Raw genomic sequence first — 24,317 nt, forward strand, 5'->3', positions numbered from 1 at the left:
TATTTGAAAACCAAATCTTCGCTGGAGACTCTCCCAAGGAACTTCGCTCGAATCTCCATACAACGGGCATGGATGCCGCATACAACCTACTCAAATCCTTGTAGGTCGCAAAACCTATCAACAGACCTACCAGGCTACCAGCCACCACTAGCATGGCATCAGTCCAAGCTACAGACAGAGAGAGAGCGGGCAGAGGACGACGACGCCGCCAATATCACCGCTACAAAGGGAGAGGGAGGGAAGGTGTGCCGGCCCTCCCCGTCCCGTCCCCGTCCCCGCCCTCGCCCTCTCCCGCGCTCTTATGCAAGCTGTAGTGTGGAGTGGCGCGATGGCGTCCTGGAGGTTTGTTTTGCCGTAGCCGGCGCGTTTGCAGGCAGCAGCAGCTGTAGCAATGAAGCCGAGGGGAGGGAGCGCGGAGTTACTGAGCCAACGTGGCGAGGGAGTGATATGCGACCCCGAAGGAGGCGATGGGCAGCACGTGTGGGACCAGTAGGGCCCAGTCCCACTGTTCTGTGCCCTGCCCTACCCTGCCCCTACCCTGCAGTCAGGCGCTGCGTCTTCCGTTTTGCAGAATGGCTTGATGTTGCACCTCTCTCTCTCTCTCTCTCTGTCCAGTTGGGGCGAGGATGGAGGGAGGATGATGAAGAAGAAGAGATATGCATCCATGCATGCATGCGCATCTCACCATCCCTACAACTACTACTACTGCTGCGACTACTGCAACAACTCCAACTACTCTCCCTTCGTTAGTTTTCTCCTTTGTCTCTTCCTAGCATCCATTGCCTTTGCCATGTCTTCTTCTTCTTCTTCTTACTCTACCTGGTGGGACTGTTCCAATGACCTCTGTTTGAAGGATCCATGCACTAAATTTCACATTCCATCCTATTGGTTGCTCACTCCATTACTTTTGGTGTTCTGACAACAAGTTTGGACGTTACCCTGATAACTCTCAAGTATGAACACTAGAGGGAGGGGGGGGGGATATTTGTAAATGGGAGAAAATCACTTTGAGATAACGCGGACCATGAGCCGCAGTAATTAGAATGAAGGGCGCAGCTGTCCGTTGTTTCCTGTTCATTGATGAAATCGACTGCGGAGGGAGCGGAGGAGGAGGAGGATGAGGGACAACTGAGAAGGTGCGCATGGAGGAGGAGTAGGGGGGGGCTGGCAGGCAGGCAAGGGACGGATGTGTGTAGGAGTGGGGAATGATACGATTCCGAGGGGAGAGAGAGAGAGAGATCTGAGGAGGAGTGCCATTGTCCGCGTTGGCCACGGTCTCACGCGCGCTGATAGCCAGCGGCTTGCGCGTTGCGGGTGGGGTTCCTCGCCCTCGTGATCACGCCCGTTTTATTTTATTTTAATTGTTTATTTGTTTTCCCATTTGTTTTACAAAAACATTATATACATATATATATATATATATATATGTATATAAATTGTTTTTTGTTTTTTTAGCTGGGGGTGCTGACAGCCCTCTGAGGTGGATCATTCATTACCCAGTTTAGGCGCACAAGTTGGTTTCCTCCACGCAGTTCAGAGTGAGGGGGTGAGGTTCTCGCAGATTAGTCTGGTTGTTTGCCGAGAGGAGAGAGAAGGGGGGTGAGAACGGGGGGTGAGAACGGGAGAGGTGGGGATAGTGTAGGGTGCCGCAGTGGCCGAGGCTTGTTTTGTTCATTTTTTCGCTTGTTTGCTTGAAGTTCGTTACATTGAACAACTCTCCAGGGAGGTGTTGGGAGGTTTCGTTGCGATCGAGTGATCAGGGTTGACGTTGTCTGGGTTTTGTTATTTGCGTGAGAGACAGAACGAAAGAGCAAGAGAGCGAGAAAGACGGAATCCGAGGACTCTTGAGAGTGGACTCGGATCGTGCGAGTCGTGGAGGATCACGGAAGTTTCGGTGAGTCCGTTTCTTTTGGTCTGGGAGGGTGACGAACGTTGACCAATCTTAAGTATTTTCGCCATGCTGCAGTCGTGCTTTTGATCAAGAATGCTCCTAGCAATAGATTCCGGCGAATTTTGAGCACCGAGTCGTATCGTACTGCTAGGAGTTTGATAGGTTGGGGGTTACTGGGTTGTAATTTCGGCAATCGCCGTGGTGTTTGTCGGGTGGGATGAATTGGGAGAAGATTCGGCAGCTTATGTGCAGAGTCGGGGTAGTGCCCAGGAGGAGGTGGTGGAGCCGGATTGGTATCGGTAATGGCAGATTGAGGACGGTGCACGAAGGGCTGGCGTGCTTTGCGGTTTTAGAGGTGGAGGGATGGGCTGCTTCAGTTCGAAGCCCAGGGACTCGCACCGAGCCAGTCAGGATGTCTTTAATCCTGAGAAAGTGGATTTAGGTTTGTTTCGCCTCATGACTTATGCATCAATTTCGAAAAAAGAGTTGTCCCTTTAGCACAGTAGTGGCCTTAGCAGTTCGCATCGGTTTTATGCCATGTCTGCCTGTGTTGTTTCTTCGTCAAGTTAGTCTCGCAAGGGATACACTCAGTACTATGTTTCAAGGTTCAGGAATGCTACATAGGAGTCTATTATTTTGTTGTGTCAACACCTGAACCAAAGACGTGTTCTCTTCTCAAAAACTCTAAAACTAGCGCACCTTGTCCAAAGAGTTCGTTATGTTGACTAGCCTTGATTATTGGACAATATATTTTGCGCTGCACGTCTTTTGCTCCTGTGCTGATTGGCGCGCACTGAGGTCGACGAAGATTAGCCATTGGGTGGGTAATGGTCATCAGTTGGTTCTGTTCTCGCCTGCTTGCAACGTGTTGGATCGTCTTGGCTAGAACTTTCTGTATGAGAATGTAATGTCTTGAGCTTGTTTGAAATGCCACATGAATTTTTTACTGAAGGCTACCACTGTTTTAGAGTAGATCCAAGACCTGTTTATGGGGGAACACGAATTAGTTTGTGTTGCTTCTTGTTTCGAGTTTATTTGTTGATTTAATTAGGTTGACGGTTGTCTTCAGTGGGTTGTTTTGTGTGCTGTTTGGATATTCAAATCGTGCAGTCATTTCTCTATTCTCTTGATCAATTGTCTCCTCATTAATTTCGATTTGGGTCCCTAATTGTCTGACACTTGGACGTATTTAGAGCTCATTCAAGAATCTCTGCATAGTAGCGTGTTCTGATACTATGGTGCTATTTTTGATTCGTTGTTTTAGAAGTGTTTTCTATTGGATATTTTGAGTACATTGAGTCTCACAACAATTGCTGGAACACTTGATCGTTAGCAGGAATGACTAGCAGGTTAACTTGTGGTGGCATGCAGATAATGAGAAACGAGGTGAACCAGAAGCTGTTCCAACGTTTAAGGAGTACACGTTGGAAACGTTGAAAGCAGCTACTAGGGGTTTTAGCGCAGAGCTCATTGTCTCGGAGAGTGGGGAGAAAGCACCAAACTTTGTGTACAGAGGCAAGCTCGGCCAAAATCGCATAATCGCTGTGAAGCGCTTTCCTAGGACTGCATGGCCTGATGCAAAGGGCTTCTCGGTAATATGTTACTTTTTTCATTCTTCGTTTGTCTGTTCCATATGCTTGTTCTATGAATACAAGTCTTGAAACCCCTTGTTCATCCTGCCTGGAAGATACTTGGAGTTTAATACTAGGTTTGCTAATCTTTCTGGCTCCTCTTTTCGGTGTAAGTTTAAAATAGATGTTTAAGATGCTAGTGGTTTTGCTCCACCACCTGTAACCTGCACGACCCACATGTTCATAACATGGACTTGAAATTCCCTTAAGAATTTATGTTTTGTTTTGTTTTGTTTTTGTCTTTTTTCTGCTTTCTGACTTTTTGTTTTTGGATTTACGGGCTTGGTGTTCATCTGATAGAATATTGTTGCTCTTTAGTAAACATGATAACTTTTTTGTTATGTTTGTTGAATGGAACGTCTGTTGTATCTCGGGGTTAGTAAATGTTTCTCGATGCTTGTTCTTGTTGGTTACAGGATGAGGCTTGGAAGGTGGGTCAAGTAAGGCATGAGAGACTTGTGAACTTGATTGGATATTGTGTTGAGGGCAATGAGAGGCTCTTAGTTGCGGAGTACATGCCTCACGACACACTTGCGAAACATCTCTTTCATTGTAAGTAGGCTGTACTATTCATCTGTCTTGGAAGCCAGCAAAGTGTCAAGAATGACAAAATGATTGTTTGTTGATCTTCGGGTTGAGTAATGTCCAAACTTCAGAGTGTGAAACTTCGTTTTTGTACAATTAATGTCATTATGTGCGGAATATTCGACTGTTTCATGTGTACAAAGAACTCGAGTGCATGCTGGCATTAACATGAGTGATGTACTAGTAAAATGGCGGTGGTTTTCTTTACTTTATTTTAATAAATTATAGTTTTTTTACACTAAGTAATTGTTGTCTTAATCCTCAAATTAAATTAAATTTAAATTTAATTAATTGTTTAGAGTCATCAAGTTTAGGTTAACATTAGCATTGAATTACGTTTTTTGAGTGTGGGTTTCAGTGTTGAGAGAGCCATGTGACTAGGTTGTCTTTAATGAACAGTACAATTTGGCATGTACTGCAGGGGATAAGCAGCCAATGTCGTGGGGCATGCGAGTGCGTGTTGCTCTTTACGTGGCGCAGGCGCTTGATCACTGTTCGAATAACAACCTTCGCCTTTATCATGATCTGAACGCTTACCGGGTGATGTTTGACCAGGTATTGTGCTCTTCCTGTGAAAGTACTTGTGAGTATATCCTGCATGTTTGAAGAATTCTAGCAAGCCTCATTATGCCTCTCAAAAGTCATCATTTGGTTAACATGACAATGATTGAGTGGAAGAACGATTCTATGCCTTATCTTTGAGTAGAATGTTCTCCGGTGTTGGTGTCTCTGTTTCATCACTTTGTTTTAGCACCAGACGCTTCGAAGTTGTTAATTTGCACAAGGTAATATCTCCAGGATGGAAATCCTCGGCTATCTTGTTTTGGTCTGATGAAGAACAGCAGAGATGGCAAGAGTTACAGCACCAACCTTGCATATACACCACCTGAGTATTTACGCACAGGTGAGCATTAATCATTTGAATGCTTGTGCTTTGGTCTTGTTCTCTTTGAAGTGATAGAACAGGTAGAGTAGAGCTTCTTTGTGGCCTCTTATCTAATTGCCTTCTTCTGACTGTCTGATGCGATATGGGATGAGTGAGGTTTGCGTTTGATGCACAGTCTGCCTTCATGCGGGGTCATTAACCAACTTAGAAGTCCCAACTCATCAATTCGTCGCTTGTTTATGAATCCAGGGAGGGTGACTCCAGAAAGTGTAATCTACAGCTATGGAACTGTATTACTCGATTTACTGAGTGGCAAGCATATTCCTCCGAGCCATGTGAGTGCAACTTGTCCACCTTACGTTGGAATATCGTGCTTGATTCGAAAACCGTGAACCAAACAAATTGTACTGGAATATCCGTTGATTGGATACTTGTGTAGTTTCGAGGTACATGGCTGACTTGATTAACCGACTGCAGGCGCTGGATTTGATACGTGGGAAAAACATGCTTTTGCTGATGGACTCCTACTTGGACGGACAATTTACGAACGAGGATGGTGTCGAGCTTGTTCGTCTTGCGTCGCGATGTTTGCAACTTGAACCACGCGAGCGACCGAATGCAAAGATGCTTGTGACCGCCCTTACCCCACTTCAGCGGAGAACAGAGGTAGTTGGACGATTAGTATCTCTTAATCAATAGCAGGCTGGGCCCTGAATTAGACACAAAGAATAGGGACATTTTTTCTTTATCAGGCTTGCGGAATGGGGTCTCATTTTATAAATTGGGACATGCACTTGCAAAAGCCAAATGTTGCCATAGATGGGCCAAGACTCAGTCCACTTTGAACATTTGCTGCTTTGGAAGGTACGCGTCCCAGATTTTGACGCTTTTTGAGTAGTGGTGACCCTATTGAGGCTCTGGCTGCAATACGTCGTTGCAATGGTTTCGTTCCAGCCTCACGGTTCCCAAGGATTTTTAATTTTATTTGTACACCGTCTCTCCTGAGTTCTGAAGTTTGAAGTCTGCTTGATTTAGGCCAGCAGTGTGAATCGGTACGCTTGTGTTCATCATTTACAATGGGCGTGCAGATTTATGCATCTTTGTCATCTTGGATGTGTGGTGCTCTGGATTCTCTGAATGGAGGGTGTTGAGCAGGTGTAGGTGGTTACTCGAACCATGGGTATTAAAGCCTTGTCCCGGAATGTGGCAAAGTAGTGTTATAACATGCTGTAGCATTATTTTCGTGAGCTTAAGGGGATGTCTTTAATCGTCAATGCAGTTAATTCCCTCGTCCACACTGATGGGAATTGCCCGAGGACCAAACATGCCACCAACAGATGTTCCGGTGTCACCGCTGGGAGAAGCCTGCTCTCGCAATGATCTTACAGCAGTGCATGAGATTCTGGTCAAAACAGGATATAAGGATGACGAAGGCACCGATAATGAGGTATGCATTTATCTTTCTAATTTAATTGCTGTGAAATGATAAATTAAGCTTAGGAATGTTGTGTGCACATTTGTTTCTCAAGAGGACCTAAGTATTACTGGATTGCATTACGCAGCTGCAGGCAATTTGGTTTAGCTCGTCTATCCATTTTAGTGGAGCAGTTTTCGCTTTGAGGAACAGTAAGCAAATTATGTGTTGTATGTGCAGTTGTCTTTCCAAGTCTGGACAAAACAGATGCAAGACATGCTCAATTCAAGGAAACGTGGAGACATGGCGTTTCGAGAGAAGGATTTTAGAACAGCTATTGACTGCTACACGCAGGTACATTTCTTCACTATTTTGCTTATTTTTCTTACTGGGTTCACAGACGGTGAGGGTTCGTCTTTTGGTTGGTCAAGGGTGTCACTGAGCTGACTACTTATGTTGGATCACCGCAAAAAAGTTGTCAACAATAAACTTGAGGGTTATTATTTCTAAGTAGATTTTCATCTTAAAATGCAACTTAAAACATTACTATTTTAAAATGATTTATCACACGAAGGCCTTCCCTCTGAGATCAGGTACTAACATCGTATTCACTTCAGTTTGTTGATGTAGGAACAATGATTTCACCGACTGTATTTGCACGTCGTAGTTTGGCTTATCTGCTGAGTGACCAAGCAGAGGCAGCACTTCGTGATGCAATGCAGGCCCAGTATGTTCACCCAGAATGGCCGACAGCATTTTACATGCAAGCTGCCGCCCTCACAAGGCTGGGTATGGACACGGACGCCAAGGATATGTTGAAAGAGGGTAATGATTTGTACACAAAAACACAGAGCTCGTTTTTATTAGTTTAGTCCAGTCTGCGATGTTGGCCTTTCCATGCGGTGACATTTGCGACCTCGCTTTCTTTACACCGAAGTGGTACTGCTCTCCTGCAAGACGTGTGTACTGTGCACGATTTTGACTTGTGAATTGGTTAGGCTTGAACAGCCTCTATGTGCTTTTAACTATTGAAATGATTATTGTACACCTTGTAGTGATAAGTAATCCATTGCAGTTGCAATGTGAGGCTCCTCAAGCTACTCTGCTTCTTTGTTTGAATAGACATCTTGTACCGCATTGGAGATTTATTTTTAATGAACGAAGTAATTTGAGCAAGTTTGGGGTTTGTTGTTGATTGGGTTTCTCCGGAAGCTGTTCCTCAGCAGAGCGTCGCATGCAACTGCGAAAGGTTCTAGTTCGGGCGACTGTTGGTGTGGGATCTTGCTGATCTGATCTATGGAGAAACAGAGCAGCATTAGCAGTCAGTCTGCCTAGAGATGAATCTCCCTGTGTACTGGGGCCTGTGCAACTTGCTCTGCTCTAGACCTGGCAATTTAATCTGCAGCTTCAAATAGACCAGCAATGAAAGATACGGTAATGAAGTGGACAAAGACCTGTTTTGATCACGTGATATAGTTGATATGCTTCATGTGCACATGAGCGAATATTAATAGGATTAAGATTCAGGATTTGAGATTGTATTTACTCAAGTGAAAAATGACCTACATAGTATCCGCTCCTTATATTTATAGTAAACAACTGTAATATTATAATATCTTTATAGTTGGATTTTAGATTAATTTACTATACCTTTTTAAAATGGAAAGCTTATACCTTAATACAAAATTTAGTATTAATATGTCATACTTTATCTTAAATTCAACAATGCAATATTTGATTTAGATTTTCATGAAAACGTTATTTTTATCATTTATGTAATGTAATAATATCTTTATAAGCTTAATGTTAAACTTGGCTTTTAGAAAACCAAGAATTAGGTTGTGAAAAGAGCTAAAGAAACTAAACAAAGGACAAGAACTCTGTTCTTGAATCTTAGCCGTAGTGTGTATTATCCACCATGCCCTTCTTCTTTTGTACCTTGAATATAGCATCTCTGCCATCATGCTCTTGCATACGAATTTCAATTTGGATTATTTATTTATTTATTATTATTATTATTCTTTTTTGAGTAATTTGTGCATATTTCCAAAGCAATTTAGGATGTATTCAAAACCCCATAATATTTTTAGAAACATGTATTTTAATTATGATGCTTAACATTGCAAAGTAGTTGTTTATGAAAGTATATATATATATATATATATATAGCATTTGGAAGACGTGGATTTTATCTGTATGTAATTCATGCTAATGTTAACTTGAAAATTAATACAATTCTATTGCATGCATTGCATTTTGATATAATTTTAATATTTTAGAGTTGAATTAGGATTTTAGAAAATATATTATTAATAAATTTTCAATAAAAGATGTTGGTAGAAATTAAAAAATATATATTTATATATTTAATTATTTTAGGTAGATTGCTTATGATTGCCTTATTATAGAATTTGTAGTGCAAAAAACTTATTTTGTACTATGTTAAAGTTTAAATCTTTATATATTTTTTGTTTTAATGTTGTATACAAATGTTTGTTTTATTTTGTAACAATGAGGATATTGAATTCATTTATCAATCCATAACTTGGGGCTCAAATGTCTACTAATCAATGTAATATTTGCATTGTAATAGAGAGCATGGATTGTTAGAAGTGCTACTATATCACTTATATGTTTCCCAATAGAGGTGAAGATTTTTTTTTTTTTTTTTTTTTTTTTTTTTTCTTAATTTGTTGTCAATTCATTGCCACTTGTATTTATTTGCAAAATTGCCATTATTTTGGTACTCATAATTCTCATATGTTTGGATATGCTTTGTACTTTTTAAATCTCTTGTGATTGAAATATAAGCTTAGTCTATATACTATAATGTCTGCTTTTGGATTGACCAATTAGACTTGATGTTTTTTTTTGTATGCATGCCTTACTATTGTAATAATTTTCATTTATGATAATAATTTTATAGATTTTGATCTAAAAAACATTGAAGATCTTTATTTGTAATGCTTCTTCTATCCAAATGCGAGTATCCTATATTGGACAACCTTCTCAAAAGTGTTCAATCATTTGTCTTTTCCCAAGGCTATGTAGTGGTGAAAAGACAATTAGTTGATAATACTTAAGTTTGGTTGAAGTGTGATCATAGTGACCAACATATTAATAAGTCAACAACCAAGCAAAGATGCCAATACACATGCCTTTGCAATTGTCTATTTGATTTATATGCTAAGTAGTGTAAATCTAGCCTTTGGCAACTTATTGTTTAAAATTCTACTCACAATCATCCATCTTGTTTGAACATTGTATTGCAAGACGCTTGTCTTTTGGGATGTAACAACAAGTGCAACAACTATTCTTTATAGAGACTAAATTTGCAATAGTTTTAATTCCTATTTGGCAACAAGAGCTTAGAATCATTGCAACAACTTTAACCATTTATAATCACCAAAGAGCCATGCAAAGTCAGTTGCTGTAAGGATGTACCTTTGTTGCAGCTTTGCTAGACAAATTGAAGGGGTTAGAATTTTAATACAATTATTGTTGTGATGAAAGTACTACCATTACTCAATTATTTTTTAGTCATCCTCTTTCAATGGAACTTACACAAAAGTATCCTTATGTTATCTTACTAGATTGTATATACAAGACTAACAAATTCCAAATGCCACTCTATATTATAGGTGTGACTTCCTTGAATTCCACTTTTTCATCATGTTTTGTATTTTTGATGGAAGAAAAAGAGGCAAACTATGTTTGGATATTAAAAAGAGTTAAATCACTATTTGATGATGGAGTGACACTACTTACATTGGTGATTGGTAGAGAACTAGCAATGATGTTTGTAATAGAAAAAGTTTTTCATATGTCAACTAATCTTTTTTGTGTTTTGTATATCAACAAGTACATTTTTATAAATTGTAAGCAATTTTTTTTTGTAGATGAATGGACAAACTTCATATAGTTTTGGAATCAGATTATGGATGATTGTACAATTGATCTTTTTAAATTCAATTGGAAAATACTTAAGCAAGATTATATCAGATTTTCTATTGTTATTAGTTACATAACAATAACTTAGTTGTCTTGAAAGGAGAGATTTATTGGTGCTTGGTCCTCACAATGCCTCTATTTTAGAAACATGTTGAGGATGGATGGAAGCCATGCTACTTTGAAGAAGTGGCTTTAAATATCTACAATAGACTTTTATGATGTTCAGTACAAGATTATAACATATGCGGAGTATTAAGAAAGAGAGCTTTAAGAAAAAATTGGAGATAAGAAAGTCCAAACTTGAATTGATTTGAGTAGACATTTCTATGACCAAGTGATTTATAAGAATTCTTGTTTTGCACTACTGAAAGTGTGTGCATTTGTTGAGGCACCAAGAGAACAAGAGAAGTATATGGGACAATTTACTACTAATTTTGATATTTCATGCAAACACCTATTATATGAATGTCTTGCAACCAATAGTCTTCTACAACTAGGTGATTTCCATCAACAATGGCATCTTGACCTTTTTTGTCTCTGCTACTATCTTCTAGCTACATTATCTAATAAAATGTTCAAGTAATTAAAGCATTACTTAATCAGATGGGTGATGTATATCCTAAATTGGATCTTGATCAATAAGTAAAAATACAATCAAATTTATTAGAATTGACATTACCACAATATTATGCTCCAAACAAGCCTAATAACCAACATTATAGAGGACATCTCTCTAGTGCATTAAATTGCAATCAATTGTAATTTTCTACACATGAATACTGTGTAGTATTTTTTGAAGGATCCACAATTAGATGCAGGTCACGAATTGGGAGGTCTATAATTGTTTGTACAGCAATAGAAGTGTGTTTCACCAAATGAGTAATTTATTCTCTTTCTTCTTGTGTTGGGGTGGAACTAGTTTCTACTTGGTGAAAAAAAGCTGCTATTCCATTGAGGATCCAGAGTCTTGAAAATCAAATGACACGCAAACTTGAGTAAGTGCTCGTGGCTCACTGACACATATCCAAGCATTCTGAACCAAAGAACAATGAAATGTCATGGATGTTTGAATACATCCATGTAGAGAATCCAAACTGCTTGTATTCAGTGTTGATAATCCCACTTACATGCATGAAAAAAACAGAAAAAAGGTATTTTACTGAGATATCAGCTCTCCTGAAACCTTTATAAAAAGGAATCGATTGATTGCTATGGGTGCATAATCACCATACTAGCTTCAAATCCAGTATATTATCTTAAGAACTAGTTGCATGTTCTCTTGAAGCACTAGCCATCTTCAATTACCTCGGCTACGTTTCAAAGCGTCTGGTATCAACCACATGATTCTAGCAACCACTTGAAAATTTGATGGAGAATTAGCCGCACAAACACCAATTCTAATATAGTTGGTGGCAATTTATGCCAAAGAGTGCTGTCCATTTTGTCCTTCATGTGAACACATACACAGTCGCACCACAACAAGTCCTCGTCTTTGACGACAAGTTTCTGTAGATGATACCTCTCAAGCTGAATAACTTCATCTTCATGCTTAGGTACTTCATTGGAATCTGAAGAGTCCAGGAGAGTGGCTTCAATCTTAGTTAGAGAATTTTGAAGCACAAATTCCATAACATTCTTGATTGAATCTGCAGCTTCGTAAAGCTTCCTTCTTTGTTCCCATTTTGCCTTGTACATGTGAGCACAGATGGACTCGGCATCCACTTCCAACATCCTTCTTGTGTTGTATATTGTTTGTAAGCAATTCCCAAACGAATTTAGTACCTCTTTGAAATTTTGTCTTGCTATCTGGGTAATTCAAGCTTGTGATTTTTGATTAACCAGCTCTATGCATGTAACTAAACCCTAAGAAATAATGCATGATGAAAACATGTGTCAAGAACTAATGCTTATTACATGATGATTCAAAATCAGATCACTGTAGCAAAAGGCACACCTGTTCAATGGCACATTGTCACGTGCTACTTGCAAATTAGGATTGTGATATTTATTTGCTGTGACATTCATGCTCCCTTGCTTTTTGAGTGAACTTTTTTTTGTGGTCTAAAGACCTAATATCCAAAAATAGTATCAAGTCACTGACTTGTAGCAATTTTAGTGCTAATAAATTGGCTTTATTGTTCTATAAAAATTACTAAAGAGCTAACAAGATGAATGGATTGATACTCTTTGAGTGAGGTTATATAATTCCCTTGTTGGATATTGTAAACGACCAGCAAATCTTCTTCCTCGGAATGATGTAATTTGACAAATTCTTTGGTATTCTCTAGCAAATATAATTGACTCTTCTTATTTGAGCAAAACCTAAAATGTGCAAAACATACTTACATTAGCTTATGAATTGCTAAATATATGACAAAAAATAAACTATATGCACATGTAGGACTTGTTTTGAAACCATTAACTACAAAGCATAATTTAGGTTTGGTCGATATAAGAGTAGCAAGCAATCCAAAATTCAGCCCCAACCTCAACAAGCCCTCTACAATCTTGAACAATCTCAACGGGGCTACCCTCCACACTTTCAGATAGCGTCTAGGGCAAATGAGATGGTTTGACATCAAGGATGGGCTGCCTCATGGAAGATGATGATAGAGTATAAGGGTAGAATGAGATATGACTAAATGAATTATTACATGGTTTGAGAAGTGTGGCTTTAACAAAGTTGAGATGTGGCTTTAACAAGTCTATATTTAAAGATTATATATATATATATATATATATATATATTTCAAAATAAAATTCTACAGTATGAGATTTTATAAATTTTAGATTTATTTTGAGTATGTTTGTTAGAAGATTTATTTATTTTTTGTTTTTTTGTTATACTGGACATACTTAATTAATCTGTTAAAAAATTAATTAATTTATGAATATTCGATTTTTTAGTTTAATTTTTTGGGTGCAATTAAAATACATATTTTAATGTAGGATAAAGGATAGATATTTTTTCTATATTAAAATAAAATTAGTAAATTTCAATTTTTATAAATTTCAATTTTAAAAAAATTAATATATTTATTTTTTTCCCAAAATTTTGTTATTAATGTGTGTATGCATATATATATATATATATATATATATATATAAACATTTCCTTACCAGTAAGCATATTATTAGCAAAAACATTCAAAAAGTGATGTAGTATTTTGTTTAAGCATAAATTTTGTTTATCTCAAATTTATTTTATAAATATTTTCAAAATATTATGTAAAATTAATTCTTTTGTATAGAATTTTAGTTAAAAAAATGAGATGGTTTTGAACAAAAATTTGTATTATTATAAATTCTCAACTTCTCGTGCACAACTCAAATTAACAATAAATATATATGCTATGATTTTATAAAAAAAAATCATAGTATAAAGTATTATATATCTATTTATATGTTAATATATATTTTAATATAATATACATGCTCTAAATGATGATATATTTATTTATTTATTTATTTATCCTATTTTAAAATCATCTTAAATTAATTAATACTGAAAGTTAAAATTTGAAATTGATATATATATATATATATATATATGTGTGTGTGTGTGTATTTGAATCAAATATAGTATTGGCAATGGAAATATGTAATTTTATAATTTCTAGTATCACAATCCATAAAAATAGAAACCAAGAAATAGTTGTGGAATTGGTTAAGTTGCCTTGTATTTTGTTTTACTTGTGTAGTACAATAGTAAATAATTGTGTGCATTGTGGTGAGTGTTAAAAGTTTAGTGAAATATTAATATTAAAACCTTTTATTATATACAAGCTCTTGTTAAAAATTAGATATATTTAAAATTTAAAAAAATTATAGGGAACTTTTATTATAATATCAGCACACAATTAGGTTATGATCAATAATATAAAATAATGAAAGTTATATTTTTGTTTTCTTTTTCTTGATTATGTATGACTCATTTACACTACTGTTTTAAAAGTGTGCCTTTTGAGTTAGCATTTATGTTGATAAGAAGTGACTATATATTTAGTTTAGAATAAACTAAACACATTAACTATAAAGTTGTACAAATATAAACCCAAAAAATAATCTTATGCAAAGTATCTTATATGATATGAGATGTTTTCTTTTCAGTTTCAAAACTGCATAAAACTACAATTCAATTTAATAAAATTCGAAAGAACTTTTACTATTGACTATAAGTTAAATCATAAATTATACATTTAAAAGATACTTTAGCTATAACATGCAATTTAATTGATTTTTAAAACATTCTAGTGCATATTTATTGATTTATTGGTGTTTCTACAAAAATGTGTGAATTCCAAAATCGTAAAGAAATAATTAAAAAGAAAGAAAAGCAAAGAAATTAGTGCAATTATCTCCTACTGAATGCTCTACTAATAAGTTTTTAAGTTAAAAATGAATAAATAGTATACATATATATATAGTCATTCTGAAAATGTGACTGAAAACCATTAAGATCCAACAATAACCAGGCATTAAATGGCATCCACCTCCAATAATAATACAACAAATTTGATATGAATGTAAACGTAAATGAACAGTGAATTTATCCCAAAGAGTCATCAAACAGCAACATTCCATTGAAGCTAAAGCGAAGATGTAATTTCCGATTTTTTCAGATGTTTGGTGTTATTTCTCAAACTGTGCAAACTAACAAATAATAACAGTAGCTCAATGTGAGCCTCATGAAGCCAGCGGGGAGGCCCACTTTATATGTTACTAACAGTCGAATATCAGGCAGCTCTAAAGTGCCAACTCTACTCTAAACTAACTACGAAATCACAATATTATCTGCGTTTGCTGAGACTCCCCATTATTGATGAAGACTATACAATTTTCGAAGCAGCTTTTGTTGTGTAGTTTTTTTGTATTTTGTATTTTGTAATTTTTTTTGATTTGTTGTGTTTTATTATTTTTCTTCTTCTCTCAGACTAATGGCCACAACTCATCCTAAACAAACTAAAATACAAATGAGAGTTCTGGATATGATGTCAAAAAAATCCTCAAATCGTGTAAAACTCATCAAGCACGTAACCTAATATGATGAAATCAAAGCTGAGAAGCTGGAGGGGGTTAAAGCATGTACACAGGCGGAGCTTCCGAGGCGGGGTGGGAGTTTTTTTGAATTTCCGGGTTCTTCAAAAGTGAGGCCGGATCCGTTTTTTATTTGCTGGTGTTGTTGCACCTGCTGCTGCTCTCACTTCTTGTCGCAGCTACAGAGAGAAAAGCCTTCCTTCACTCGCCTGTCCACTGTCGAGCGTGGAAACTATAATGGTTTTTTTGGGGGGGGAGCGGAGATGGTGGGTTGTTGATGTATATGTACACGGCGGAGCTTTCGAGGCGCAGAGGTTGATGTTGAGAAATCCGTGTGGGGCTTCTTAGTATGCCCGGATCTGGTGCTGTAGTTGCTTCGGCTGTTGCCACAACTCGGAAGCCTTCTTCACTCGCCTCACCTTCTTGAGCACGCTGTCGGCCGTCACGTTACCATAGACGATCACCTTCCTGCTCCATTGATCACACAGCACATTTTCTACACCTGCGAAAAACCAGAAAAAAAGTGAACAATTTAATACTTATCCTTTCTGTAAATGCCTTACACTGCAACATGAAAACGATCGAGTTAGATCGGGCAGAAAGAAGAGGGGTAAAACTGCTTATGTACACTAACCATCCATGTATTCGAAGGCATTCCTCAATTTCCGTTCGCAATTGTCGCAGCAAATAGGAACTTTGAGCTCCACGCATTTCGATTGATTGGTGCTGTACTGCTGCATCAACAAAATTACAACCTGGAAAAGTTCATCTGGGTGCAATGCACAGGATGTTTACAAGCTCATGTTGAAGTCATAGAATTATTTTAGGAAATGAAGGTCAAAGTTGGGTCGAATTGCTAGCTTACAGATTGCTTGGCTTGCTGACCGTGGTTCTGGAGGCTGAATTGTTCCTTGTTTCCATGGCCATTGCCGTGGCCGCTGTGTTGGAAATTGGTGGTTCCTTGATTGTGCTGCCCTTTGGAGGCTTTTTTCGTGTACTTGTAGCTCTCGTCGTCATCCGACGAGCTGTCCCATCCGTCTTGGTGGGACTTGTGGCTCGTCTTGCTTTGTTTTTGGCCTGAAAGGTTGTGATCGTGAACTTGCTGGGTGTCGCATTGCCCTTGCCTGCAGGATTTGGGCTTCGATAGAGTCTGCGGTGAGCTGTAGCTTTGGTTGCCGACATTCTTGTTGCTTGAGTGCTGCTGCATTTCTCCCTTGTGCTGGAAACTGTCCCCGTTGTTGAAACCTGTCTTACGGCCAGTGCTTCCCATTTCGTACTCGTCGTCGTCGTCGTCGTCGTTCGCGCTCTGGTCATGCTGGGAGAACCCGCGCTGCTTCAAGTTGCCTTGGTTTCCATTCGAGTGCACAGATTGGCCACCTTGTCCTTGGGATTTTCTACTCGAATTCTCGTCGCCGTTGTTCCAGCTCTTGTGATCATTACCGCCCTGGTTGCTGGACATGTTCATCAATTTGTTGCTATGATTGTTGTTGCCATTATTGGGTCTGTTGTTCATTGGCATCTCCATCTGCCGAGTCAATACTTGTTCTCCGCCATTGTTCTGGCCTTTGTTCATCTGGCTGGTCATCGTCATCTCCGAATGCCGGTACTGGTCGCTGCCGTTATCTCTGCTAGGCATTGGGCCCATTGACGCCTCTGACTGTCTCGATTGCACGGGACCGTTGCGAACCATCATCCCCTGCGACTCCAGACCTCTGCCAGTGAACTGGTTTTGAGATTTTCCGCTCATTGGAGTTCTGAAATGAAGCCACATATCATCTTGCGACTGTCCGCGAAGAAACTTCATCTCGGGATACACGCGGTATCCACTAGGCACTGCATGTAATTGCTGGGGGCGCCTGTACATGTCCATGTATATGTCATCTTGCACCTCGGGCCTCATCATTTGCTGCGGCCGCTTGTACATGTCGGTGTAGATGTCGTCCCTCACCTCCGGCCTCTTGTACGCCATGAGGTTATCCTCCCGGTGGATGTATTGTTGCATTTCTGGCCTTAGGGGTGCGGTCATCATTTGTTTCTGGCTAGGGTAGTAACTATCCTCAAAGGATAGAGACGTCATTCGCTGATCTAGCCAGTAGGGTACAGGCTCGTACCTTCCATGGAATACCTGAGTCCACATCAAAGTCAAGCGCAGCACATGAGCATGGTTGTCCCGCATTTCTACAGGAACTACAGCAGGCTGCTAGTATTGCGAGGTGTTTTCCAGTTTCGACATGATCCAAAAATTGTTTTTGGTTAAGCTAATCGAATCTCGCTGATCAGTCGAGCTGTATCAGAGGACACATCAAACAAATTTGACAAGATAGTCGAAGGATATGCATATGTGATATTTACCTCATCCAAGGGCAACAGGCCACTGTGGCCGTTGATCCCGTAAAAAGGTCGGGGATCGTAGAAGTATTGCCCCGCCATCACACGCGCTCAACTTAATCCTCACTTTGCAGAACTTTCAAGACTAGTTGCAGTGAACGTCAACCTTTGCTTAAATTTCCTCGGTGGTCAAGCTTCTGAATACTATTCCTCTGATTATTCTTCTAACCACACCAACATCTAAAGCCTCAGCGTAACTCTTCCGAGAAGAGGCAGTTGTTTGAGGATTTTCTCAGCTAGTCGCAATGAGAGCATTGAGGTCTATACTAACCTCAAAGAGACTAACCACTCGAGCTGCCGAACCCAGACACGAGAATCACCGCAATTCTAAACTACAGGACATCAGACCATAGCCTGCAGCACGTGATGGCGTGTACAAAGCTCGAAAACTGTTCAAATATTTTAGGCTTCCTTCTTCAATGACATGGCACAAGCTCAGTTCGCCTTCTCTCTCCCGACCTCCAGCTCTCTGAACGACACAAAACCACACACGCGCAGACGCACGCACACATTTGCAGGGATACCTTGACGTCGAAGGCGTTCTGTCTTAAGTGAATTCTTGTCACTCCTTATACAGGCTTGCTAGGCCTAGAGCCCCATGGCCATGGACGGTCCCACGCTCTGACAATGGGGGCACCACCTAGCAAAACTTACACTTGTACACGCCCTGCACAAATGCCAATGTGGTGGTCTACGATCGGACTGTCACAGGATTGTTTTGATCTCCTGACCACCCCCACGGTCATTTCCCGTCTCACACCACCCGCCTCACCTACTACTATTACTAGGGGTGAAAACTGGTGAACCCAGTACTTGTTCGCTACAGCTCCCTCAGATAACGGAACCTTTGTACAGCACTGGAACCCCGTTCGACTGTACCACCAGGGCGATCGACAGCCAGTACCCAGTCGATGTCTCCTCATCGCTTGTTTGCATGGTGGCACGACCACACGGCGTCAGGCTCTGGTGGCAGATCCATTCAACCTCGCTGTGCATCGACGGGTTTGAGCAAGATAACTATCCAGAGCAAGGAATCTCTCGAGCTTTGTCACAGGTCTCGTAATTGAGCAGTACCTATCAACGCTGTTTTCTTCTTCTTCTTCTTCTTCTTCTTCTTCTCACGTGGACGATGAGATACACAGATTTAGAATGAATCGTGTGATTGTGGACCAGCGGCTTGTCAAGGCGACTGTTTTGTGGTAATCGAATATCGACGAGACCGGTTCTGCATGAACTGCCCCATCATCCTACCCTTCCATGGAAAGATAGCAATATAAATTTCAGACATACGGCTTTAACCCTGAGATTCCAAAGTGTTCATCAATGATTAGAGCACAACATCTGCAAAGCATAATCGTGTGATTGGAGTGTAGGCTAACTAACCCTTCAGAATAGGACCCAAGTTTAGAAAGCTCACACACAGCATATCCGGACCGACATTATGAAAAACCTCGGAGCCATATTCCCTCCACTAAAAGACACATTGGGGGCCCGACTCGTTCTACCAGACCGCGACTCTTTGAACCGTTCTCAAAATGCCGCCGGCTGACTCATAGACTTCCAGATCCTTCCAAGGAACTTTCCGTTACATTCCCATATTTCCTTACATTTAATGAAGAAATAACGTGGCATTCCTATTATATCCTGAAATCCACGATTTCGGTTTTTTTTCTTCTTCTCGGTTGGTAGATGCTGACTCAGCAAAGGGAGTCAAGACAACACGACACCAGTAGGCTTACTTAGATGTTCCTTAGAAGGCTTTTGCTTTGGTTCTCGTATCAATTATGGCACTTGATTATAAAAGGATGTTTTATGAGGAATAAAAATGCATGATTTGGGAATACAACACAACAGCAGGGGAGAGCTAAACAAAGCAAGTTACAGAACCAACACAAATGGCTGCATTTCGACTGTATCCTACATGGCATGTCACGGAACCCCCCCCCCCTCCTGACTCATCCAAATGGGGCAGGCAAAACTACAGCATGTGTCAAGGGGGATGTACAGATTTTTATTTATCAATTTATTTATTTTAAAATAAAATTTGGAACCAATACAGTGACAGACTGGGTCTTTTCTTTTTCTCTTTCTTCTTTGTGTGCTTTTCATTACAACTACGTCTCCCAGAAACTCACGCCACCTGAGCTTTCAGTGACTGGGTAGAGCTGGACCAGGACAGGCTGGGCAGAGTGAGGCCAGGCCACAGCAGTCATCCTCTATACAAGCTATACAAACAAACACACACACTCACACATGCACTCACTCACACTTAGTCATTCAGTCGGTCAGTCAGTCAGTCACCCACCAACCCAGCCAAGGACAGGAGCCCTGCCTCTATCAGGGGGGGCTGCAAGTGGGAAGCACACAACAACAACAACAACAAAACTGTTTTGCCTTTGAAACAGGCCACGCTGCCAGCCCCTGAAAGAGAGAGTTGTGCTGTGAGAGCCAACTCTTGGAGGAAAGCCTTGTATTTCTCTATATATATATATATACATTCATCTATTGGGTCATGTTAACCATCCATGTATTGCATTCATTCATCCATCCATCTATTCATCCATCTATTCATCCATCCAACTAGTATGGTGCCACAACAATGGGGTATATTTTATTATTTTTGCAAGGGTGCCATTTGCCTGAGTAGCCGTCCCATGTGGTTTGAATGGATATGATTCCTTCAAGGGTTTTTGTTGTTCTCAAAACACTTTATGTTGGTGGCTCTTTCCAAGGGTGGTTGCCAGTGACAGCCTGCTTCATCATCCATGCCACAGATATATGGATAATGTTTTCCATATTTATGTGTTTTTTTTTTTTTTTTTTTTTTGTTTTTGTTTGTTGAGAAAAGTGCTTCTAGAGGATGAAATGTGCCCAAGTGAAGGGATAAGAGTTGCTTTCAATACACTCACAAGGCTTATAAATAATGAACAATGAGAGAGGAGAACTGTGGAAATAGTAAATGCATCACAGCATTGTAGTTTCAGCTGATTCTTTTTCATTGATATTTGTTTGTTTGTTTTTGCATTGTGTTGGAATTGGACACCTTCTATGCTTGAGATTCTTGTGTGGGTTTCTGGGAGTGGAGATAAGGGAATCAGGGCATTGATGGATGATGCTGTATTGGTTTTATCCAAAGCATAAATATATAACAAAGGTACCTACGGTGATGTGTTGGTATTTTGTGCAACTCATTGAACAAAGGGAGGGAGACTCTCTAGGCCCTCAAAAGAGGGAAGAATGTACACTTTGTCAATACATTGTAGTCTTGTCATAGCTTCTTGAATGGAGTTCAACACACACACACTTATACAAATGTGTAATTGAATTCATAGATATACACACACACACACACACACACACATATATATATATATATATACAAATAAATTTTGCATATACTATGGTAAAAAAATTTAAATAGTTTTTACATGTTGGAGAGAATTTATTGTATCAATAATAGGTATTGATAGACATGCCTACAAATCATATACAAAACTATCATAATCAAAAGGTGCATGTAAACAAAGATTTAACATGTAACATTTTTTTGGAATGATTATATATATATATATATATATATATATATATGTATGTATGTCTGTGTGTGTGTGCGTATATATAATTTAATAAAATTCATGTTAGAACTTTAATATTTCATGTTATAATTTTTTATTTAAAAAATATTTTTATTTGATGTAATTAAAAATTATGTTAATATTAATATGTAAAAATTATAATTTTTTATAAAATATAATATCTATAATTATGAATATTTTATTTCTAATATTAGCTAAAATAAATATTGTTTTTAAAAATTAACTAAAGCAAGTTATGTATACTTATTACTTTATGTTATTATTCTTATTTTTTATTATAAATTTATGTTATTATTTTTATCAGTATTATTTATTTTTATAATTTTATAACATTGAAGATATAATGATACAATAAGAATTTATTTTGCTTTTATTTTGTAATATTGTTGTACAATTTATTGGTCTTTATTAAAAGGCATAACAAAATATGAAATTTGATTTTTTTCATACTCTCCTAAATCATAATTTTGATTTGTGTGGTTTTTATTTTTTTTAGCTAATAACTATTAATTAGTTGAAATTTATCTTGTTCTACACAACTTGTTCTTTGAAGTTAATGTAAATATGAACTCTTATTTCAAAGCAAAAAAGTGGTATTACATATTTTCACCATCCTTATATATATATATATATATATATATATATGGTGTTGCTAATTTCACTACAATTTTTGTTATTACTACCACAACTTGCCATCCACTCCAAGCCATCATAGTTTTTGCTAATGCTACTACAAGTTGCTTTAAACTTGTGTTACATACCACAATACACTTTATAGAATATTCCTAATGTACACCACAATGAATAAAACACACATTTTTTATACATGTATTTTTTAATGTACTATAAAATACATTATGGTATCCATTACAAGTTTAAAGCAACTTGTGGTGGCAATAACAAAAACTATGATGACATTAACAACACCTTCTCTATGTATTAACATATATATATATATATATATATATTTTTTCCTTGAATCATTTTATATATGACTAATAATATCAACTATATCATCCCATCCTATCAAAAATTCTATTCATCACAACACAAAAATACCCAATTCTTAACCAACTCACTTGCTTCAATGCTTAAATTTCATGCATTTTGCATGACATTACACATGAGTTTCCTTATGCAACACAATCCACTGCCACACATCATTGTATTTAAGACAGATTTCAACATACAGAACTACAAATTAACTTACTTAGGAATCAGTTCAGAAACTCTTGATATTTGAGTTTTGGAGAGGCATACATTACACACAAGCTTACAGGCAATATCCTCAATTAATGTTGTTGTGGCTGCATACATGCTTGCCACTGCACCCCTGCCACCTCATTTTATAACTAAATAACTATATACATATATATATATATATATATAAACACATAATTTTTATTTTTTTGTTTTAACATTTTTTCTAATATAATGCTTGTAATTGCTCTTGCATGGATGGTGATCCAAAGCCTTGTTGCCATCTAAACCACACCCAACCAACTTCTACAATAGCCCATTCACCCACCTAATCCACACCTCTAATCCATTACACCAAGCCTCCAAATTTTGTTTCATTCCTTGGACCCCTCAAATCCATCTTTATTCCACCTACTCACATTATTGTATTTGTACTTAAAATTCATTGCATTTTTCCCAAGTTTGAATCCCACTTCATTGGTTGAAATTCTTATACTAACAACTCTAAAAGCTCATTCTAATTGTCATCTTGTGTTTGGTGATTTTACTTAAATTAGCCTCATTGATAAATACTATGAATGGATTTTGTGCTTGTCCAAAGTAGTTAAAAGAATTATTATTTTAAATTAAGCATTTAAAGTATCATTTTAACATTAGTTTCACAAAGTTATCATTATTACTATATACAAATAATTTTTTTCTTTTAAAAACTCATTATTATAAAATCCCTAGTGGATTATGGTATAACCTTCTATTATGCTTGGCTTGAGTACAGATTTTGCTTTAAGCCATTATTAAATTGATGAAGATCTTTCAAAAAACTTTAGAAGACCAAATGGTCTTGCAATATGTCTTGAGTTTGGGATTCTATGTATATATATAATAGTGAGAAGATTTGAGAATTTTGTTTGTGTTTATTTAGTTTATTTTGAAATTAAATATAAATTTTTATTCCTATAAAAATTAACTTTTATATTTCTTTAATACTTTAGAGAGCCTTTAGATTCTTTCCAACCTTTACATGAAAAATATTTATTCTAAAACTGTAGCAAGCTGGATAACTAATGTATCTGTGATTATTTTTTATTTTGAAAGATATTAATAAATAAATTCTTACTTTATTTTAAAAATTTGTAGAAGGTTTAATTATAATGAATTACAGGCTTCTATACACAATGACAAGCTTTTACACCATAAAAATATTTTAATTTAATATATTTTTTACTAAGTATTTAAATATAATAAATATATAAATGATAACATAATAATTCCATAAAAAAATATTTAAGTCAGTCTTTACATAAGCCTACACTAAGCCTGTAATAAATTATAAATGTAAGAATATCAAATAGAAATTTTTTTTGTACTATTATATTCTTCGATAGAATAAAAAAAAAAATTAAGAAGATATTTTTAAAAAATAAAAGGTTATTTTAACAATAAATCGTATTTTTTCATTCAAATGAATCTAATAAAAACTTTCTTTTTAGGGATACTTTTCATTGTAAGTTTTTGTGAGCAATGACTATTGAATTTGTTTTTGGTTTTTGGAATTCATGCCACATCTATTTCTTATTTTTTGCCAAAGAAAACGAGTCTGTTTCTTTTACTTTTTGGAAGGGGACTTTGAATCTGTCTTTTCCATAATTCAAAGAAAGGAGATGGAAAATGGCCTTTTTCCAAGTCTGAGTTCAATTTTTAAGCTTTACTCCCTCTTTCTCACAAGGCTCAACATCTT

The 24,317-nt window shown here is 37.5% G+C and overlaps 2 protein-coding genes and 1 long non-coding RNA gene across 9 annotated transcripts; 1 reads left to right on the forward strand and 2 right to left on the reverse strand.

The window, feature by feature from the left end:
- Positions 1-1,489: 1,489 nt before the first annotated feature.
- On the forward strand, positions 1,490-7,583 carry LOC112275080 (serine/threonine-protein kinase BSK5). Of its 4 annotated transcripts, none has more exons than XM_024505070.3 (11): positions 1,490-1,894; positions 2,133-2,333; positions 3,263-3,483; positions 3,939-4,074; positions 4,529-4,662; positions 4,906-5,011; positions 5,243-5,328; positions 5,471-5,659; positions 6,273-6,440; positions 6,648-6,761; positions 7,025-7,583. In XM_024505070.3, the coding sequence occupies exons 2-11, from the start codon at positions 2,255-2,257 to the stop codon at positions 7,277-7,279; spliced, it is 1,488 nt and encodes a 495-aa protein (XP_024360838.1). In that variant the 5' UTR covers positions 1,490-1,894; positions 2,133-2,254; the 3' UTR covers positions 7,280-7,583. The 4 variants fall into 4 exon arrangements, with proteins under 4 accessions (XP_024360838.1, XP_024360840.1, XP_024360837.1 ...); XM_024505072.2 differs by having other exon boundaries at positions 1,499-1,894; positions 2,162-2,333; XM_024505069.3 differs by having other exon boundaries at positions 1,536-1,894; positions 2,124-2,333.
- Positions 7,584-11,967: 4,384 nt separating this feature from the next.
- On the reverse strand, positions 11,968-12,681 carry LOC149986615 (uncharacterized). Of its 2 annotated transcripts, XR_016500151.1 has the most exons (3): positions 12,543-12,681; positions 12,313-12,427; positions 11,968-12,164 (listed from the first exon to the last, which is right to left on the reverse strand). It is a non-coding gene; the product is annotated as an uncharacterized LOC149986615 (long non-coding RNA). The 2 variants fall into 2 exon arrangements; XR_016500150.1 differs by lacking the exon at positions 12,543-12,681 and having other exon boundaries at positions 12,313-12,453.
- Positions 12,682-14,955: 2,274 nt separating this feature from the next.
- Positions 14,956-19,247, reverse strand: LOC112274785 (uncharacterized). 3 transcript variants are annotated; one of them, XM_024504547.3, is made up of 4 exons: positions 17,748-19,247; positions 16,261-17,520; positions 16,030-16,150; positions 14,956-15,897 (listed from the first exon to the last, which is right to left on the reverse strand). In XM_024504547.3, exons 1-4 carry the CDS (start codon positions 17,823-17,825, stop codon positions 15,740-15,742), a joined length of 1,617 nt encoding a protein of 538 aa, XP_024360315.1. In that variant the 5' UTR covers positions 17,826-19,247; the 3' UTR covers positions 14,956-15,739. The 3 variants fall into 3 exon arrangements, with proteins under 3 accessions (XP_024360315.1, XP_024360317.1, XP_024360316.1); XM_024504549.3 differs by having other exon boundaries at positions 16,030-16,126; positions 17,748-19,245; XM_024504548.3 differs by having other exon boundaries at positions 16,030-16,129; positions 17,748-19,239.
- Between the last annotated feature and the right edge of the window lie 5,070 nt (positions 19,248-24,317).

Source organism: Physcomitrium patens, chromosome 22 (genome assembly GCF_059467195.1).
Source record: "Physcomitrium patens ecotype Gransden chromosome 22, ASM5946719v1, whole genome shotgun sequence".
In the NCBI taxonomy this organism is placed as follows: Eukaryota; Viridiplantae; Streptophyta; class Bryopsida; order Funariales; family Funariaceae; genus Physcomitrium; species Physcomitrium patens.

What these genes read in the sequence shown, in the direction of transcription:
- LOC112274785 (XM_024504547.3), bottom strand. Translation starts at nt 17,825, where the DNA reads ATGGCGGGGCAATACTTCTACGATCCCCGACCTTTTTACGGGATCAAC. An exon ending in GCCTGTTGCCCTTGGATGAG is followed by an intron (nt 17,521 to 17,747) that starts GTAAATATCACA and finishes ATGTGGACTCAG; the next exon opens with GTATTCCATGGAAGGTACGA. An exon ending in GTCAGCAAGCCAAGCAATCT is followed by an intron (nt 16,151 to 16,260) that starts GTAAGCTAGCAA and finishes GAACTTTTCCAG; the next exon opens with GTTGTAATTTTGTTGATGCA.
- LOC112275080 (XM_024505070.3), top strand. Translation starts at nt 2,255, where the DNA reads ATGGGCTGCTTCAGTTCGAAGCCCAGGGACTCGCACCGAGCCAGTCAG. An exon ending in ACCTGAGTATTTACGCACAG is followed by an intron (nt 5,012 to 5,242) that starts GTGAGCATTAAT and finishes TTATGAATCCAG; the next exon opens with GGAGGGTGACTCCAGAAAGT. An exon ending in AGCATATTCCTCCGAGCCAT is followed by an intron (nt 5,329 to 5,470) that starts GTGAGTGCAACT and finishes AACCGACTGCAG; the next exon opens with GCGCTGGATTTGATACGTGG.